The sequence below is a fragment of the Schistocerca piceifrons genome, chromosome 6 (assembly GCF_021461385.2).
Source record: "Schistocerca piceifrons isolate TAMUIC-IGC-003096 chromosome 6, iqSchPice1.1, whole genome shotgun sequence".
Lineage (NCBI taxonomy): Eukaryota > Metazoa > Arthropoda > Insecta > Orthoptera > Acrididae > Schistocerca > Schistocerca piceifrons.
Window position 1 is genome coordinate 150,279,003 of NC_060143.1, and position 21,044 is coordinate 150,300,046.

General features: G+C 37.1%; 1 protein-coding gene across 1 annotated transcript in view; it reads left to right on the forward strand.

Annotated features, from left to right (window-relative positions):
• LOC124802638 (autophagy-related protein 16-like) overlaps positions 1-21,044 on the forward strand; it is a 101,165-nt gene that overhangs the window by 41,240 nt on the left and 38,881 nt on the right. Inside the window, exons 3-5 of the mRNA XM_047263540.1 lie at positions 2,927-3,089; positions 15,615-15,703; positions 19,968-20,021. Coding sequence (XP_047119496.1) covers positions 2,927-3,089; positions 15,615-15,703; positions 19,968-20,021 — 306 coding nt within the window. The remainder of the gene's footprint in view (positions 1-2,926; positions 3,090-15,614; positions 15,704-19,967; positions 20,022-21,044) is intronic.

Sequence of the window (21,044 nt, forward strand, 5' to 3'; positions counted from 1 at the left end):
GATGTTGTGCCACTTCCTGATCCAGTGCCCATTTTGTACCTGTTTATGTCTGTTTCCAGTCTACTTTGTCAGATGTTTTAGCAGATGGTACGCATTCTGTCAATCGCGTCTCACTTTTTATTCACCGCAGCAGCATGGCGAAACAAATTCGATCCCCCTGCAGGGACCTCCACTATCTCAGTGATGTTTCGAGAAATTTTCCCAAGGGATGTTGTTGTCCTCTTTTAAGGTTGCTTGATTTGGTTTTTGTATTTTTGCCTCAAGTTTTTATTAAGTACTTGTTTTTTTCTTATGTTGTGATATGGGTGCTTATGCCCTTAACAGTTTTGTGCCCTTAAGCATCCCCTGCACCACTCTGCCCCAGGCACGCCTCACAGCAACCGATTACAGGCAGATCCCCTACAATGAGCCATAGATTCTTTTGACAGCTAAAATGTGTTGCCAAGTGGCACACCAGATAAATAAAGTATCCAGATATATAGATAACACTTCAGTGTAGTTGCACCCATGGTTGACTGACTGTATTGTTGAGGCATGCAAACTAACTCACCACCACGGCCGGCCGGAGTGGCCATGTGGTTCTAGGCGCTAGAGTCTGGAACCGGGCGACCACTACGGTCGCAGGTTCGAATCCTGCCTCGGGCATGGATGTGTGTGATGACCTTAGGTTAGTTAGGTTTAATTAGTTCTAAGTTCTAGGTGACTGATGACCTCAGAAGTTAAGTCGCATAGTGCTCAGAGCCATTTGAGCCATTTCACAACCACGACAATGTCTATGCTTGTGGAGGGAATCTGGCTTGACTGAAGACAATTCTGTGATAGGCTCTCCTGCAAAGATCACATCCATTTGGATTTTTTTGTAATTAGGGTATATAACAGTACTTACAGAAATAATTTACTTGAAATGCTTGACCAGTTGTCTGTATTCATTTGGTTCTTTCTCTTATAAAATGCTAGATGGTGACTTTGGGAAGATCTGTCACATATACAGGGCATAACTAAATCCTATTACTGACTTTGGGGACAGGTTTCTTACACTAAAACAAGAAAACTTGTGTAGTACACATGCACTCTAAATGTGTATGTTAAGAGGAGGTACGAGCACTTGTCAATTGAAAGAGATGTGTTTCACAATAGTGAAGATGAATAAGTGCTCACAACTCTTAGAGCATGCATTTTAGAGCCCATGTTTAATGGACTGTTAATTTCTTGTTTTGATCAATACTACTTCCTTCCAGAATATGGAAGGCAAAGGAGCTTGCTGTAGAAAAGAGTTGTTTCACTGTGTTGGAGACAAACAAGTGCTCATAGCTCTTAAGGTGTGCATTTTAGAGGCCATGCTTTGTAGGTATTTTTTCTAGTTTTTGAGCAAGAAACCTGTCCTCAAAGTCTGAAAAGGGAATTTAGTTGCACCCTGTATGTGAATAGGAAATTCATGTCCCTGAAAGATGTATCGTAACGAGTGTAGCACTCTGTGCCATTTCCGCTGGCATTACAATGTCCATGACAAGGAGTCCAGTGTAATGTTGCTTGCTTGTGGATAATCTTGTAATTGTGTGTGTGTGTGTGTGTGTGTGTGTGTGTGTGTGTGTGTGTGTGTTTGTTTTACGTTACCCATTCTCGTCATATTTTTACATGAAAATGAGGGCCAACATTGTACATTTTGATGATTTTGTGAGATTTTATGGCATCAAATTTGATTTGAAGCTGCTGCGGTTACACCACCTCTAGGACCTGAAGTCGCAGAACATTTGAAAGTGACCTAACCACATGTCTGGTAAAGGGGAGAGGAGGGATAGACAAGCAATTTGCTCCAGTTTATAAATGTTTTGCGCAATCCTGGCTATTATGGATGCACAGTGTACTGATTTGTGACACTGGCTCAATGAAGTTATCGATCTTAATGGGCTCAGGCTAACCACAGACTCAGCTCCATACACAGCTCCTGCATTTAGGTTAACTCAGTGGCCACTTCTTACTGTCTATAAGGACATAGATTCTTCACGATTTCAGAGTGACTTGCATACCATAATGTTGCTTGCCCTGGTGTGAAACTGATTTTCAGTAATTGACCTGAGAAATGAGGCCATTTGGGATCAATGCAAAGCAAAGATCCATTGGTTGCTGGTGTGGGACAGATACCTACCATATCCCAGATTTGGTGACAACTGCTGAGAGGGACACAGGTGGGATTGTACTCCTGGATATCTTTAAACTGTGTATGTAATACATTTTTTAAACGAATGCAGTGTAAGAATATATTCACACATATGGACCCTTCACCACACACTGTATAATATCTTGCAGAGAATAGATGTAGATGATCATCTATGGTACTGTTTCATGATTTTTTTTTGGGCTTGTCTTCAAAGTTTACTTAGAAATGAATTTACCATATTTGATGGAGAGTTCCATGCAGTTTTTAGAAATTGTAGCTGACAAGATTTTCATGTACTAGAGAAACTCCAGATCTTCTCTGGCTCACTGAGTGAGTGCCCTTCATTCCATACAGTGAAACTGTCAAGTAGATAAAATAGTCCATGACTCCCTTCTCTACCTCTAAAAACAGGCAAAGGAGTATTTTCATGGTTACTAGGGCACACTGGAATTCAGGGAAATAAATTTGCAAATGGTACACCTAATAAAATGTAATTTTCTTGAATGTTGTGAAAACATCACTGATTGGGTGTACATAACTTGATACACAATTCAGTTTGCTTCTTTCAGTAACTGCAGTAATTACTATTCATACAGCATCATAATAAACAGATAACTGTCAAAGCATTTTTAAATATAAGTGAATAGTTTTAAAATAGAATTAATCATATATATTAGTGACAGTTTTAGAACTTTTTTTGCAAACAATGCACAGTATCACAATATGTGAAGAATACATAATGATTATAAACTTACGCTCTCATTTCAGCTTAAAAGACAGCATAACTGTAAGTAGCACACTGCGTTTAGATATACAGTTATATCAAAACAAAATAAAGGAGTTGGAAAATTTGCTGCAATTATTGCGAGATGAACATCAAGCTTTGCAGCTTACTTGTGCATCCCTGGAAGAGAAGCTCCGAAAGACACAGGTAAGAGACAAAAGTGTGAAATTTTTATACCATTAGTATTTCTTAGTACATGAATAGACTATATTATATTGACAATAATCACAGTCATGTTCAACTTAGCTGAAGATACTAGAATGCAACATTTTGAGAGTTTTCCAATTTTTTTTTGTAACATGTAAACATATTACTTGGATTCTGTATATATTTTCCACAAGTCACTGTATGGTGAGCGGTAGAGGGTACATAATCTGAATATAATCATTTTACTCACTTTTTATTCCAATTGTGGATGATGCGTGGCAAGAACAGTTGCCACTGCATTGCTACACAAGACTAAATATTTCTCATATTACTGTTAGGTCATTTTGTTTTTATGTGTGTGGAGGGCTGTAATATGTTTCTTGATTTATCATGGAACATATGCTTTGAAAATTCAAGAGTAAGTCATTAACTAATACACATTTATCCTGCAGTGTCTCATGATGGAGATGAACATTTTAATGATGATTTTATACTTTAAACAAAGTGGTGGTTACTGAAGCAGCTCATCCTTGAACACACTCTCTCTCTCTCTGTCTCTCTCTCTCTCTCTCTCTCTCTCTCTCCCTCCCTCCCTCTCCCTCCTCCTCCCTCCCTCCCTCCCTCCCCATGTTAATGTAATTTAGTAATCCCAGAAATTGACTAAGTGAGAATTTTATAAGCACTCTCCATTGTTTATGAATTACGGTTCCTTAAGAATCGTCCAGTGAGCATTGTCTTGGCATCTACCTTCCCCACAACTATATTTATTTGGTTCCACCACTTTAAATTGCTTTGAATAGAGAGACATAGATATTTGCTTGTAGAGCAGATCCAAGTGATGGCTTGGCAGTGGTGTAATCAAACAACTTTGTGTCTTAAGTAGGTCTACTTTCGTGATGGACATTAGGATATTGAATACCTGCTGTATCGAGCAGAAGGGAAGGGGTGGGGGTAGAAAGGGGGGAGGGAGAGGGACAGAGAGAGAGAGAGAGAGAGAGAGAGAGAGAGAGAGAGAGAGAGAGAGAGAGAGAGAACTCTTTATGTCTGGACAAATCTGACAGATAAGTGTGCCATGTGAGAGAGATGTCATCAGAACGTGTCATCTGTGTGACTGTTGAATGCAGTATGGGGAAGACGAATGGTATTCATTGCATTTTATTGTGAACAGCTTGTGGGTACCCCAAGTATGGCGTACTCCATCTCTGAAGTCATGCGTGCTGCTCTGGACCTATCACATGCAGTGATGTCCAGGTTGTATTGGACTCATGAGCAATGAAATACCGTGGGGGTACCGAAAGAAAGAAAGGAAAAAAAAAATGGTATACTATTGCTGTGGGCGGACTTCGGTTAGTACAAATTTCTGCTGCAATGTGTGTATAGCGTAACTCATCACCAGTTCAGTGCCATCTCTGTTGTCAGCCTGGCTTGTTCTGTTCATCTGCAGTGATTGCTTATGCCTGCGCTGTTTTGTTCTTGTTTAATTTTTCGTGATGGCAGGTGTATGTAAACAACATGTAGCTGCAAAATTTTGTTTTCTACTTGGTACAAATGCTGCTGAAACTGTTTTAATGTTGAAAACAGCGTACCAAGATGATGCTATGGGAAAAGCTCAAGTGTATGAGTGATCATCAAGTCAAATCAAACATCAAAACAATGCTGATTTGCTTTTTTTTATGCCAAGGACATAGTTCGTTCATAGTTTGTTTCCCCAGGTCAGACTGTCAATGAAACATTTTATTTGGAAGTTTTAAGAAGATTGCGTGAGAGTGTTCATCAAAAAGAGATTTGTGGCAAGCAAGAAACTCGTTCTTCTACCATGAAAATGCATCTGCACACGCTCAGCCGTCTGTTAGTTTTTGGCTAAAAATGGCATGGTTCTTCTGCCCCATGCATCTTTCTCACCTGACCTGGCACCGTGCAACTTTTTCTTATTTCCACGCATGAAAAGGGGCATGAAAAGACACCAGTTTGACAACATTGAAGAAGTCAAGGAAAAAAAAAAAAAAAAGAGGGAGGAGCCGTTTCTAAAGATGTTTTGAACAGTAGAAGCACCAGAGGGACAAGCATATTAGTTATAATGGAGAGTATTTTGAAGGAGAGAAGGTTGTTTCGCGAACAATTTGAAAATATATAGCTTTCAAAAAATAGTTTATTTTTTTGGGTACTCCTTGTATGTTGATAAACACATGTCAGAATATTTGACTACACAGCAGGTGATAAAGGTATATTTATTTGGGTGAGACATAGCTGATAATGTCTGATATTGTGTCTTAACAGCTGAAGTGACCTACAGACGATCTAATTTGGTCAGGCCGTTGGCAGATTTGGTCAGGTCAGATGCGTTGTCAGGGCATGTGCGTAGCTGTCGGCTAACAGATCTCTTGTTGGGTCCTTGTCAGATGGCCGTGCCGCCTGATAGCCTGACCACATAAGACCGTATGTAGCGCCGTCGTGTGACACACTTATCAGTTGTGCTTTGGACTTAACTGTGAGGAGGTTGTGCGTACGTGCATCACAGTGGTCACTGTTACTCTTAAGTGAATTGTGATTATTTACTCTTAAGTGAAATGTTGTTATTGAGTTCCTAGAACTTAGACTTATTGTTTGTGGGATACTTCTGACAAGCAGTATTGCAACAAGCACATGAGAAATTAATAGCTGAAGTTATTTTTGTGGGACATTAGGAAAGCTCACTGTAAAATAATTGATGATGAATGTAAGAGATACCATCCCATGTCCTCCCATCACATTCATCGTCATTGTGTTGTGTCGTTCAGTTGTTTCAGCAGTATGTGCAGTTCAACAGTTCCCCCAATTATTTCAGATAAATGAAGTACTGCTGCACAGCTTGGAGCAAAACAGCAAGAATCTGAAAACAGTACTTATGCTGTGAAAGAATTCCTTGTATTTAATAATTTTGGTACACACACAAAATAAATTCTATATAAGTGATTTACATTCTGAGAAAGTGTTTTCTTTAGACGTATGTAGGTCCTCAGAACTTAGCACCTTGTGTCATATGTTTTAGAGATTATTTCTTAAAGTAACTATTGGGAGATTGCACTAGTATATTTGAGATCTGCACTGTCTCTTCCAGTGGCCAAAAATCATAAAGTGGCAACCAGTCTTTCTTCAGCATGGCACTGTTCTGGTTCAGTTGTGCAGCCACCAAGTGCAGCAGTGTAATGAAAGTGTCATAGTCCATTCTATGATAATTGTGAAACTCTTCTCTATCCAGTTGTCTCAGTAATGTCATATGACTAAAATACTTCCATTTCAGTAACATTTTCTGGTCCACATCATTCTGTTTCTTATGAGAGGAGTTTCTAACAGTGCTATCAAAGCAGTTCCAACTTTCTTTTGTTTTAGTAGGATGAGAGGCATGCTGCATGTGTGCATTTGTTCTCGGCAGAAGCCAAGAGCCAGACAACTAAATCAAGTGCTACTTCAGGCCATGTGGGTGCCACACCCGACTTTGTCATGTTCACTGTTGGGCTGACAGGTCAGGTCATCTGTAGCCCCCTTAATGATACAGTAACTTTTGACCCTGTCATGTGCTTCAACTTTTCACCTGTAACATCCTGGAGACAGTACTCCCAGGTTGTGCCAAAATGGTTTGAATAACTCTCCAGACATGAGGTTGGTTATATACTCCCCCTTCCCCCTCCCTCCAATTAATGTAGTCCCTCTGTAATGACTAATCATTCCGTCTTCACTGTTTCCAAATTTAAGTCCTAAGATGTGCAACTCCATGCCCGTGTACTTGATCTCAAAGCAACGGTCTACAACAGTTTTCACCTTTTGCTTCCTATCTTCTTTCTGTGCATAAGCATTACAGAATATGCATTATTCACACCATAATGATCAGTATGCTAATTTTTCTTAACACTGGCTGCTACCATTAGACATTTCAAAATTTGAAAGAGGAGCATAAATCTCATTGTAGTCCATTATAGTCCATGCCTCCTACTTTGCAACTAAATGAGTTTTAAAAATTCATTCTCACAAGCTGTATTTGTTTTAATTTTGTTAAATATTTACCCATCCATTCTTTACTGTAATTAAACCAGATGACAGCTTGACCAGTTTCCAAGTGTCATGATTCTTCAAGGAATTAATTTCTTCATCCATTCATTCATTGCCACTATCAATTCCACTGCCTCATCAGAATTAACTACTTGATGATACTTCCTTTCACTATGTCTATTTGTGCTTCTTCCACATAAGCCTTCCCTTTGGAAGGAAGTATCATTGGATGACATTTTCTTGAAGCCACTTTTTCATTTTTTGTACCTGTTTTTAGCCTGAATTGATTGCTTGAAGTTCCGGCTTGTTCAACAAGCTCCTTTATTTAATAAAGACAAAACCAAATTTTCTTAATGATCTAAGAAATCATAAAATTCCTCTTCAGTGTTAGAATCTTGTTTCACTTCACATTTCATCTTTAATATTCAGAAATAGTAATATTTCTTCATTGTACAGTGCAACAAATTCATTATGTTCCCTTTTTTCAGCTGATAATTTGCTATTCAAAATTTCTAAAAATTCTTTGAATATACAGTCCTAGATTCCACAGCCTGTTTTGTTTCTGGCATCCACATCCTGTATCCACAGCCACACAGAGAATGTCCAATAAAAATGCCATTTTCTGCCCTTAAATGGTTAATTCAGAACAATGCATTGTGGGCACGTGAACAGAAACTTCGCATCCTGTCTTGTATTAATGTCGCACCCTAGGATTTCTACCTGCCTACAATTTGTAAGGTTTTTTTGTTGTTGTTGTTGTGGCTGTCTGTAATATAATTGCTTACATATACCACAGTGTACATCATCTCAGCCAAAAAACTCTTCGGTAAATCGCTTCCTAGCAACGGCAACCTTACAACAGGCATTAATATTCTATTAAGGCACTCAGATATACCATTTTGCTGTGTTTTAGGTGTCATTGTTACTTCATGCTGAATTCTGGGCCTTTGCCATTGTGGATTCTCTTAGAGTATTATCTGGTTTGTTTTTCACTTGAATTTTCCATTTCTAGAATTCTTCAAATACTTAATCCTTATATTTTTTTAAGAAATGCACAATGTTTCTCTGCTTGCATCATTCATGATACTCATTAAATATGTTACCTTCCAAACTTGGAACATCAGTAGGTGCCATGATATCACTATGAACAAGTTCTAAAGTGGTTGATCATTTCTTCAAGTTTTGTGATACAGTTTTTGGAAATGGTTTTCATGGCAGTTTACCACCAAACAGTCATCATAAGGGTTCATTTCACCTTTTCTACAGTGTAATCACAAGACTGCATCATTCTACGATGTCGTAAGTCTAGTGTTTTTATGTTAAATTTGTTATTTCTCAATATGTTTATTGACCTGTTATTTGACTCCATATCTATCTAATGTAAATGATATTTGTGTTGAGTTTTAATGAGCAGCCTTCCAGATTCATTGTAAATTTTCCAACCTTTTTTTATCAAAAATAACCTTTCTATCATTGCCTTATGGATGAGACTGTTACAGTTCTCTTAGACAAATCTATGTTGTCAATTATCTTCACTCTTACTGTACAGCATCTGTTTTTCTGTCATCTACTAAGATTATGATTTCAGCTGAAACATTTTTATCACCAGCTGAAAAATAATTTTCATTTGGAACCGTGCAATGAGTTGCTTTTAAATCCACTACCCAGTTATCACTATTTGATGTAACTCTGCACGAGCAGCAATCATACTAACAGCATTTAATTTTTACGCCTTTTTGGGGCAGTGTGACCAACTTTGTAATGAACGCTGCTCTCCAATACTAAATTGGTGATCCCTTGATGCCACAGAACATGTCCTACCAACCGATCCCTTCTTCTAGTCAAGTTGTGCCACAAACTTCTCTTCTCCCCAATCCTATTCAATACCTCCTCATTAGTTATATGATCCACCCATCTAATCTTCAGCATTCTTCTGTAGCACCACATTTCAAAAGCTTCTATTCTATTATTGTCCAAAGCAGTTATCGTCCATGTTTCACTTCCATACATGGCTACGCTCCATACAAATACTTTCAGAAACGACTTCCTGACACTTAAATCAATACTCGATGTTAACAAATTTCTCTTCTTCAAAAACGCTTTCCTTGCCATTGCCAGTCTACATTTGATATCCTCTCTGTTTCGACTATCATCAGTTATTTTGCTCCCCAAATAGCAAAACTCCTTTACTACTTTAAGTGTCTCATTTCCTAATCTAATTCCCTCAGCATCACCCGACTTAATTCGACTACATTCTATTATCCTCGTTTTGCTTTCGTTGATGTTCATCTTATATCCTCCTTTCAAGACACTGTCCATTCCATTCAACTGCTCTTCCAAGTCTTTTGCTGTCTCTGACAGAATTACAATGTCATCGGCGAACCTCAAAGTTTTTATTTCTTCTCCATGGATTTTAATACCTACTCCGAATTTTTCTTTTGTTTCCTTCACTGCTTGCTCAATATACAGATTGAATAACATCGGGAAGAGGCTACAACCCTATCTCACTCCCTTCCCAACCACTGCTTCCCTTTCATGTCCTTCGACTCTTATAACTGCCATCTGGTTTCTGTACAAATTGTAAATAGCCTTTCGCTCCCTGTATTTTACCCCTGCCACCTTCATTCTAAGATAAGTCGTAGGGTCAGTATTGCCTCACTTGTTCCAATATTTCTATGGAATCCAAACTGATCTTCCCCGAGGTCAGCTTCTACCAGTTTTTCCATTTGCCTGTAGAGAATACGCGTTAGTATTTTGCATCCGTGACTTATTAAACTGATTGTTCGGTAATTTTCACATCTGTCAGCACCTGCTTTCTTTGGGATCGGAATTATTATATTCTTCTTGAAGTCTGAGGGTATTTTGCCTGTCTCATACATCTTGCTCACCAGATGGTAGAGTTTTGTCAGGACTGGCACTCCCGAGGCCGTAAGTAGTTCTAATGGAATGTTGTCTACTCCTGGGGCCTTGTTTCGACTCAGGTCTTTCAGTGCTCCGTCAAACTCTTCCCGCAGTATCATGTCTCCCATTTCATCTTCATCTACATCCTCTTCCATTTCCATAATATTGTCCTCAAGTACATTGCCCTTGTATAGGTCCTCTATATACTCCCTCCACCTTTCTGCTTTCCCTTCTTTGCTTAGAACTGGCTTTCCATCTGAGCTCTTCATACAAGTGGTTCTCTATAATGAGTTTAATTAAATTAATTTTCTTGAAAACTACCTAGTAGCAGAGAATATTCATTGTTATAATGGATAACATTTTGTTGAATGAAATGAATTCCGAGCAACCTAGTTGAAATGAAGCAAAAACATGAACATATCAAATAAATTTAATTATTTAAAAGTTACAGTGTAGACATCACATGATTGGGAGGAGAAAGGTGTCAAAATTAAATGGAGCTATTCATAGAATAGTCATTACTAGAGCTCCAGCTTCAATTTTGTCACCATGGTCACCAGATCAGCTACAGTACTGTTTATCAGTCCTAAATAATAGATTCACAACTGTTCATCTTTACTGAACATAATTTCCTCCTCAGCTTCACAGTACCAGTGCAAAATTTGCTTTCTTCTGGGGCGTATAATGAAGTTCTTCCCATACTGTTTCTGGATTGGTCTGATTTCATACGTGCACTTGTTCACCGCATATAGGAAGTTAAGTTTTGCCAACGCCTTACCTTGACACGATATATGTACCTTTTTAATCTTCAACTGGTCACCTTCACCAGGTTTCACCTTGCCAAGCTCAATTATAGACCACAAATTGGAATCCATTGAATCATTTTCATTTGACACAACCAGGAAGTGCTTTTCACTCCATTTAATTTGTCAGTGCTTTGTCTGTTCTCTATCATCTCTGTGTATTTCACTAATCAGCTCACTTTTGTTAAAGGAACACATTTCCTGTGAAATTCATGAATACAGTTCAGCATCAGGTAACGTTTTCCAAATGTATTGCAAAAGAAATACTAAATCGTAATTGACAGATGTTTCATCTTTGCCAAACATACAAATTTTAGAATGTTGAATTGAAAGCAGTTTTCTATTTTTTGTTTTTTAATTAGTAGACCTGGACTCATAACTGTTGCTGGAGTAGAATAAAATGGTTGTATCACACTCATTAATCTTTGAGAGAAAAAAAATTACGTACACATGGAAAGCAGAGAAAACTGAACTTCTTTTCAACAGAACAAAAACTGCTTAATTCCTCATTGTGTTTTGGGACATCAAAGAAAATCCAGCGATGACACAAAAAAGAAAAATAAAGGAACTTTTATCCACTTGCTCTAAACAGTTATGATGTAAGATGAGACATCAGTGTTCTTTGACAATGAAGAAACAAAAGAATACTTACATGCATCTTTTGAAGATACCATCTTTACCATTGACTGCATATATTTATTATACATTTTTACCAATGACTGTGCCTGTTTACTGTAAATTTTTGGGACTTAGAGGAAATAAGTGCAGTCAGTGGTGGAAAATTTTTCTTCAAAAAATCCATTGCATCTGTAGACCTAAATCAATTATAATTATTTAATTATGTGCATTTTCATGTTTTCCCTGTGAATCGACTGATTCTCTAGGCTTCAGATTTATTGCCAGAGAAATACAATTTCTTTCATTGCTTTAATTACCGGCTCCATACATTCGTGCCATCTTCAGAGTGAGTCAACTGTCTGAAGTTACAGCACACATCTCGCCTCATAGAAGCATAAACACTGCATCACAGTGCATGGAGCTAAAGATATCTTTGTCACAGAGATATTTTGTGGATAGCATAGAACTAGTATGAACTTCTTGTAACTGACAATGGACAGAAACTGTGGTGAGAACTGAAACAGGTAGAGATTTTGATGCATTAATGGTAGTGTCACTGTTGTGGTATTTTTCAGAACTATTCAAAGAAAGAGCCATATTCCACAATTTTTCCATTCTGAAACCACTGTCACAGTTATTTAAATTCTTCGCCTACAAATTTGATGTGGCACGGACTCAAAAAGTCGTTGGAAGTCCTGTGCAGAAATATTGAGCAATGTTGCCTCGGTAGCTATCCACAATTGTCAAAGTGTTGCTGGTGCCAGATTTTGTCCACGAGCTGACTTGTCGATTCTGTCCGATAAATATTCGATGGGATTCATTCTGGGCCCTCTGGCTGATAAGATAATTTGCTAAAATGTCCAGAATGTTCTTCAAACAAATCATGAACAATTGTACTAGTGTGATTCTTCAGTTTCTCCCGGCGTATTTGTTGCTCGAACAGTCCATGGGTATACTGCCGGTTCATAGTGTCAAACGGGCACAATATTTCGGCGATCAGACATGTCGCCATCGTCAGGTGCTCAGTTCGTCAGCGCACCTGACGATGGCGACATGTCTGATCGCTGAAATATTGTGCCTGTTGGACACTATGAACCGGCAGCATACCCGTGGACTGTTCGAGCAATTGTACTATTGTTGCACAGTGTCATGACATTGTCGTTTGGGAACATGAATCCCATAAATGGCTGAACGTAACCAATTACAAGTCAGTGATCAGTTCAGTTGGATCAGAGGACCCAGTCCATTCCATGAAAACACAGCCGACACCGTTATGGAGGAACCACCAGCTTGTGCCTTGTTGACAACCTGGGTCCATGGCTTCTTGGAGTCTGCACCACTCTTGAACCGTACCATCTGCTCTTACCAACTGAAATTACAACTCATCTGACCAGGCCAGAGTTTTCCAGTTATCTAATATCCAACTGATAACCTGCCAAGCCCCGTGTGAAAGAATAAATAATAATAAAATGGAAACAAATATAACCTGCCAAACCCCGTGTGAAAGAATAAATAATAATAAAATGGAAACAAATATCAATATCACTATGAAATATGAATATAATAGAGGGAAACATTCCACGTGGGAAAAATATATCTAAAAAGAAAGATGATGAAACTTACCAAACAAAAGCGCTGGCAGGTCGATAGACACACAAACAGACACAAACATACACACAAAATTCTAGCTTTCGCAACCAATGGTTGCCTCGTCAGGAAAGAGGGAAGGAGAAGGAAAGACAAAAGGATATGGGTTTTAAGGGAGAGGGTAAGGAGTCATTCCAATCCCGGGAGCGGAAAGACTTACCTTAGGGGGAAAAAAGGACAGGTATACACTCGCACACATACACAGACACAAGCAGACATTTGTAAAGGCAAAGAGTTTGTCTTTACAAATGTCTGCTTGTGTCTGTGTATGTGTGGATGGATATGTGTGTGTGTGCGAGTGTATACCTGTCCTTTTTTCCCCCTAAGGTAAGTCTTTCCGCTCCCGGGATTGGAATGACTCCTTACCCTCTCCCTTAAAACCCATATCCTTTTGTCTTTCCTTCTCCTTCCCTCTTTCCTGACGAGGCAACCATTGGTTGCGAAAGCTAGAATTTTGTGTGTATGTTTGTGTTTGTTTGTGTGTCTATCGACCTGCCAGCGCTTTTGTTTGGTAAGTTTCATCATCTTTCTTTTCACTATGAAATATTGTGTATAAGGATGCATGGGCCTTACAGCCCTTTATAGCACATGAAGCTGTTGAGCATATGCAAAGTGCACTCAAGTAGGTCATTCATATTTCATTACTGTACCAGAAGATGGTAGACACAGCTGCCCTTTGCCTTGGGAAGTATGAATTTCCGTATTTTGGAGTGACCTAATCAAGAATTTCAGGGACTAAATATTACTATGTATATAGCAGTCAACAAATAATGTATTTTGTTTTCTTCAGTTCCTGGATTAGGCCATTTGTTGCATGTTATCCTTTCCATCTCTTCCTCAATTTTTCTGTTTTGCCTTAAGATTTTGTAATGTTTCGGTCTTTCTGGATTCAATGTCTGCAGGAGATCATTCCATCACTTTTTCCTCTAACTGTTGTTGTTCTCAATATCTGTGAAATTGTTTCATTCTTTGACTATAATGGCCTTGTTTCTTATTTAAGTTCCACAATACAGTCCCTATATCTGTAAGGAAAAAATCACCTTGAACATTTGTGTTTCTTTTCATATTTTAGCTTTTAGATGCTGGTCGATTATTGTCTAATGTGTTCTTTAATTTGCAATAGTTTTAAGTTGGATAGGAGTTTTGTCTAGAAGGGCATTTCTTCAGTGCTGAGAGTTGCCATTTTTAGTGCACTATCTTTTAAATCAGTGAGGTGGGTTTGTCGGGATGAACAGATTAGTTTTAGCTTTTGTGTAAGTATAAATCCAATCTGTAGTACTGTCAGTCTGGATACTAAATAACAATCAAATACTAAATATACTACAATCAAATACTAAATAATGCAGAAGATAAACTTCATCTTTACCTCACATTTATTTACTGATATTGGATTTGTAAATTTACCTTCACTATCACTATTGTCATGTTTTCATAAATATCATGTTTTAAACTGACAATAAAAAGTGTAATGGGAATGCACTGTGATTACATGTATATGCTGGCTTTCCTGCAATAAAATTGTCAAACATTTTCTCAAAGTTGTGAATGGTAAATGTATTTTTGGTTAAATTCTGTTTGCTTTTAAGAAGCTGACATAAAATGAATATTACACTGGTGGTGGAACGCTCACCTCTAAAAATTGTTTGTTATTTTGTTAGTGTATGTCCCACTGATATTTAACTCTTGAGAATTTTGGCATGTAGTTTGTAATATGTGGTATCCCTGGGGTTATTACAATAAGTTTTTTCACAAGGTTTTATTTTGGTCTTTTTTCATTTTTTGGTATAATTTTTTTGTTTACAACATGTATTTTGAAATTGTAATGGACTATCTTTTAAAGCCTTTCCTTCATGATTACAACTTTAAATGATATCATCAACTCTTTCATAATTATTTCATGTCAACCATTCGTGTAACTTTTTAAGCTATTTTATCATTCTTCTGCATACCTATTTTTTGATGAGAGCAAGATAGACTGTGACAGCTGAAAAATAATGTGAAAAGAAGAGAGTGCAGGTTTTCAAAAAAGTGCTTTTGGTTATATTTAATTATTTATTTCTTGTGATATTTTGCATAATTGCAGTATTATACGAGCAACTTCTGAAGTAAAAATTAATTGAATTGTTGATTGGATTATATTTTGCTATCTACTTTAATGCATGACAGTATTTGAAGTTTCTTAAGGTAGTGAGTAACAAAACAGCAGATTCAGAGGTGTAGTTTCTTACATATTTAAAGCTTTTTGTTCACTGAGAATGACATCAAACGTCCAAAATATATTTCAGTTTGAATGTTCACAAGTCTCTGGAAGTAAGCAATGGTACTAATCTTTAATAGCTATAGGTTACATACTATGTAGTTTAATGTTTTGCTAATATTGCTGTTTATGACGTAACTGAAAACATTGATATCCTAATGAGTTCTTCTTACTCATTCAACGTATTTTTGAATAATGTATGTTGTCTGAAAAAATAAGTTATCCTGCTAATTACAAAAGGAAGAATTTCAGTGGTGATTAATGTATTTGCAGGAGGAGAACAATACCCTTGTTGAAAGACTTATTAGGTATAAATCAAAAGATGCAGAGAAAATGAATGAAGAAAATGAGAATTTTGTCAGGTATGTATGCATTTCTTATAGGGAACCAGCTTCCTTATTATTGAACACTATTTGTGTAATTGAATTTTGTGTATGAATGTGTCTAGACTGGCAGCAGTACTCAGCCAGTTACATTTAGTGTTGCATGTTCTTTTGCATTCATGTGTGCTTTTGTAAAGCTTGTAGAAACTTTGTGAAGTTCATAAGATATCCATGCATTAATTAATTCAATGAAAGCTGATAATCTGATTTAGTTGAATGACATTGTAATTTTGTAAGCTTTGGCACTCGAGGCAGAATGCAACTAGTTGAACCCTGTGTCCAAAGTTCTTATCCATTCAAATACCATTTTAACATTTGACTCACTTCAGCCCATATAGTCATGTTAGTAGGGAAAACTTTCATTGCCTATATATGACCAACAAGAGGAAGTGAAGTAATGGCATGAATGTACTGGCCACCATATGTTGCTCCAATGTCTAAGGCAGGGCTGGTATAAGGCATTTGAGAACTGAGCTTTGATAGTAATTTAACAGCCATACTTTTCTTCCTGAAACGACAATAAAATACATAGTCAGAGAGTGCTGGGTTAACATATATTTCTATTTTCTATGTGCCCCAGGATCTAAATGAGTGTTTTACATTAAATAAGTGCACTGTTTCAACACTTTTTGACAGGAAATGAAACAAAAATATGGTAAAGACTTTTATTGTGTACAGTATATTTGTATGAAATGTATAATTATGATTCCTTACAGAGCTGGTTACATTGATAATGAACTGTGGATTTTTGCTGTGTCTCTTAAAGATTGATGGAATGTGCTGCTCTAATCTATCTTCCTTCCTGTCCTTCTGTCTGTGCAGTAGGCCAGCTGCTGTTCACTTCATAGCAAATAGAAGTTTTATCTAGTTTATTGTAGATTTACTTTCAGTTACTGTATGTTGATACTTCCTCACAGCCGAAACCATCACCACCAAACACTCTGAGAGTTCTGCTCACTTTGCATGATAATGATATACAGCATGGTGAACAGTCCTTTTCTTTTTTTTCTTTTTTTTTTTTTTTTACTCACCATATCAATAGCTTTGTTTCTACAGACTACTTGTAGTCCATTCATCTTTACCTGTACAGTTAGCCTCGATGGCAGTGTCTTCATCAAACCTGGCTCAAAAGTTGGCGGTGAGAATAATTCATCGTCAGTGTTGTGTACAGAACAGTAAGGAGTGGTGGGCCACTGCTATTCTAGGAAAGCTGGACCAGAGCAGAAATTATTAGGAACATATTAACACAGTAAACAGAAGATTTACTTAACTTGTAAATTTCCAAGTGAAGGAAGACACTCCAAATGGTGTCACAAGAAAGAGAGTCCAGTTCATATAACAGCAACAACAATGGTGTTGGAGCCACGACTAGGTGGCATCTGCACAGCTTCCTGTACTGAAATGGCTCTGAGCACAAGTTTGGTGAGCCACTGCTACTGGACCTTCTATATTACAGTGGCAGAGAATACTTGAGGTTCAGAGCTGCTGTAGGTGTGGCTCAGAGAACGGGTTGGATCCACCGGATCCCGGCTGACTGTTATCGGCGTCAGATGGAAACTTGCAATTTTGCAGCTATGACACCTGTAGCCTAGTATTGATATGTGATACCACAGTCAATAATGTAGTCCACATCAAAATTGAAGTTCAAACCCTTAGATTTCCCTTGGTTGCTAAATTAACTAATGTTTATGGCCAGTTCAAGCCTCATCTACTTTAATCGTGGACAAATAAATTGTATAGCCACATACTACACTCAACTGATATCCTACTGTTGCAGTCTGAGTCCAGTTACCTAATTTAGACATGCAGTCACAATTGTTTGCATGTGACACACGTATAATTAACACAAGCACTGAATATAACTCTTCAAACACTGTCTTCCAGATGTAACAGTCATATCAATATGAAAACAATGTGCATAGTAAATATCTTTCAGAAGTAACATTATGCGTTGTCTGATCCTACTGTCATGCTTAGCATTTGCATTTATTGAAAGATTAACTCTTTAATGGAAATAATTATAAGTTCACAGTCAGTCACTAAATCATTGCATAAACTCCCAAGTGTGAAATTTAGGGTAAACATGGTACTTTTTCCAATTTGTGATCTTCACTAAATAGAGTGCAATACCTTATCCTGCATTGGCAGACATAGATCTTGCTCATTTCAGACCTCACCACAGATTGAACTAAAAGGACTTCCAACATGCCTCTGTTAAAAGTTTACAATATTTAAACCTGGAGTTGTTTACTGTTACTTCCCTGATTTCACAGATTACAGTTAAAGAGTTACATTTCTTGGTAACTGAATAGTGGATGGAGATTCATTTACACATGAACTTCCAGATACAGTAATAATTTCCATTGAATTGTGCTGGTTAGTTGGTCCAAATATGCAATTCTGATCAGTAAAAATGTTTTATCTAAATCTGTTAATTACTTCAAAATCAACCGAGTGTAGCTGTTGCTAACTTATTTTTGTCTCTGGTTGTATGAGTACTTTATTTCTACAGATTTTTTTAAAAAAGCTACTTTATTATGAAGTCAGTAATCATGTATTTGTTTACATATGGACAATGATAACAAAACTTTAAATTACTGATATTTTGTAATTAGCTTGATTTTTAGGCAAAGTAACTACCTGATTATACTCCTAGTAACCAAAAGAATGTAATTGATAATAAAGTTGAATTTGCCCTGGGTATTGTGCACATGCTATATAAATGACAGCACCAAAGACATCACAAAATTTAATAAAAATAATAATAATTTTGGGAGGGGAAAAACATAACGGATGAACTACAATCCATCTGCTTTGTCACGTACCCACTGTCCAAGATAATGCACAAGGTTTGGTCTAGCACAAATACTTTGAGTCAGTTACACTCCTGTAGGCTATTATAATTACACCTTCCTGTACAGTAAAAAATGTGGTGTTGGATACATTTCAGAGATTTCCTGTGTCTAGGAAAGTAGATTCTGCATATGTACCCGCATTTCAAGTTTATAAGGTACTATATGAATGTAAAGTTAATGTATCAATGTGCCTGATGTGTGCATATATATTGTCTATAGTAGAAAGTTCAGGTTTGATTATTGTTGTTACTGTGACTTGACAAAATGCGTTAGTAATGTCAGTGTGTAGACTATGTAATCAAATGATTAATGGAAAATCTCATATAAAGATGTGAAACAAATACTAACAAAGAGGTAGAGGGACTGGCCAGTACTTACCTCAGCTCAGTACAGCCGATAGATAACACAAAACAGAACAGAAAATTTACATTCCTAGCTTTCGGAACTTTGTTCCTTCATCAGGGCGGGGAGAGGGGAAAAAAGGGAAGAAGGGAAAGTGGGTTTAGTTACTCACAACCCAGGTTATGAAGCAACAGGGAAAGGTAAACAGGGAGGGTAGCAAGGATCCTGTTTTGTGTTATCTGTCGGCTGTACTGAGCTGAGGTAAGTACTGGCCAGCCTCTCTATCTCTTTGTTAGTATTTGTTTCAAACTATGTAATCAGTCACAGATTATTGGTAAATTTTGGGATCTTGACCCTTGTTCTTATAACACAGGTTTTGGTAGTAGTATGTGGTGTCAGTTCTTGTTTTAGAACAGTGGTTATGGGTTATAGCAGGTTTTGTCCATGTTTTTTCCTTTTTTTAATTTTACAATTTGTAACTATGTACACATTTGTTTATTTAGTATTTTTTGCTTTGCTATGTGCTTCTCATAGTCAGTGAAATAAGCACAGCAAAACTTTGGCAGTGTACATGTGACATGAGAAGCATGAGTAAACCTACTTATATTGATTACTGAGAGCCTGATGGACTACAAGAATTTTTTGGGAGAAGTTTTTATGCTTTTATCTATCTCTCTTTTTGCTTTGTCACATTATTTATCCTTCAGAAAGAAAAATCAGGAGCTTGAAATAAGCAGTTATCCTAGTATCCTTGCATGAGACACAATTTGTTTCTTCCTTAATCTCATTGGAACTTGTATTTATTCTTCACTTCATGATTTAGTGCTTTGCAAGTTAAATCTTATATTATTTGAAAAAAGTAGTTCTGTGTGTAAATTTATTTGCAAATTTAATTGCCAGTAAAGTAGTGATCAGTCCTTTGTAAAGATCAATCTGTTGTACATACAGTTTTGTAATTATGGTCATTTGTGGGTCTCTTGTAGTTTCTTTCTAACATATTTATTTAGAAACAGTAGAGCCATCAAGCATCAATACTTTATTTACAGTGCACGTGCCATTAGCCCAACTGCCTTTCTGATACAATCTCTCAAATTCTTTGGGTAAGTTGAAATAAGCTAACTGCAGTAATAGTTTATTAAATACAGTTTTTCTGAGCTTTATGGGGGATCTATCTTAGCTATTGTGTGTGGGTTAGTACTATGTATTATGGCAAAAGAAGACATTTATTATACACTGTGACCATCTCCAGGAAAGCATGCTATAAGTTGGAGAAATCACTTTTGTTCTTTTATTGTGTATTCTGATAGTACTTGAAAAGAGAATTGGTGTTGTAAAAAGTAGAAGTATTTGGTTGTAGAACTAAATTTTCTGTGCATATTTCGTCACAATACTGGTTCTCTTGTAGTGTAAGAAAATCAGTTTGTTACATAATTACCTTCTTTTACTGCTTCCACGTGTTCTGTGGACACTTAAGCCATATAGTTTGTTTCGTCCAAGAGATACAGCAGAAATTTAAAAATTTTAATTTCCACCCACACTGTTTATTACGTTCACTACCCTCCTTGTAAACTCTTTCCTTCCAACTTAAGGTATGGATTCATGGAGACAACCACTTACATTAAAAGTATAAGTTACAAAGACGTTACGTGGCAAATCAAACTGAAATGTGCAGTATTTTCTTTTGGCAACCACTTTTTCATGTCGTACATTGTTAGAAAGCAGCAGAACATGGTATCCTGCTTCTGTTCAAATATTCTTTATAGTTCTTAGGAACATAAAGAATAGTGCTTTTCCATAACACTGGACACTGAAAACTGCCATCCCCACTGACAAGGATGTCATTGAATGTGTCCATTTATCAATTGTTGATAGAATCCATATGTTAATATCGAAACATAACTATAAATTTAGAATTAGATTTTTGGCCAGGAAATCACTATCGCAAAAGCCAAAGGAAACCGTCTTAAACTCTCTCTCTGAGAGGTACAGACATGGTACATAGTACATAACCTCAAATAAAATGCTTTGAACCTTATTCTGTATTGTAACTTTTGGCTTCTCTTCTTCATGTTTTTTTCGTGTGTGTGTGTGTGTGTGTGTGTGTGTGTGTGTGTGTGTGTGTG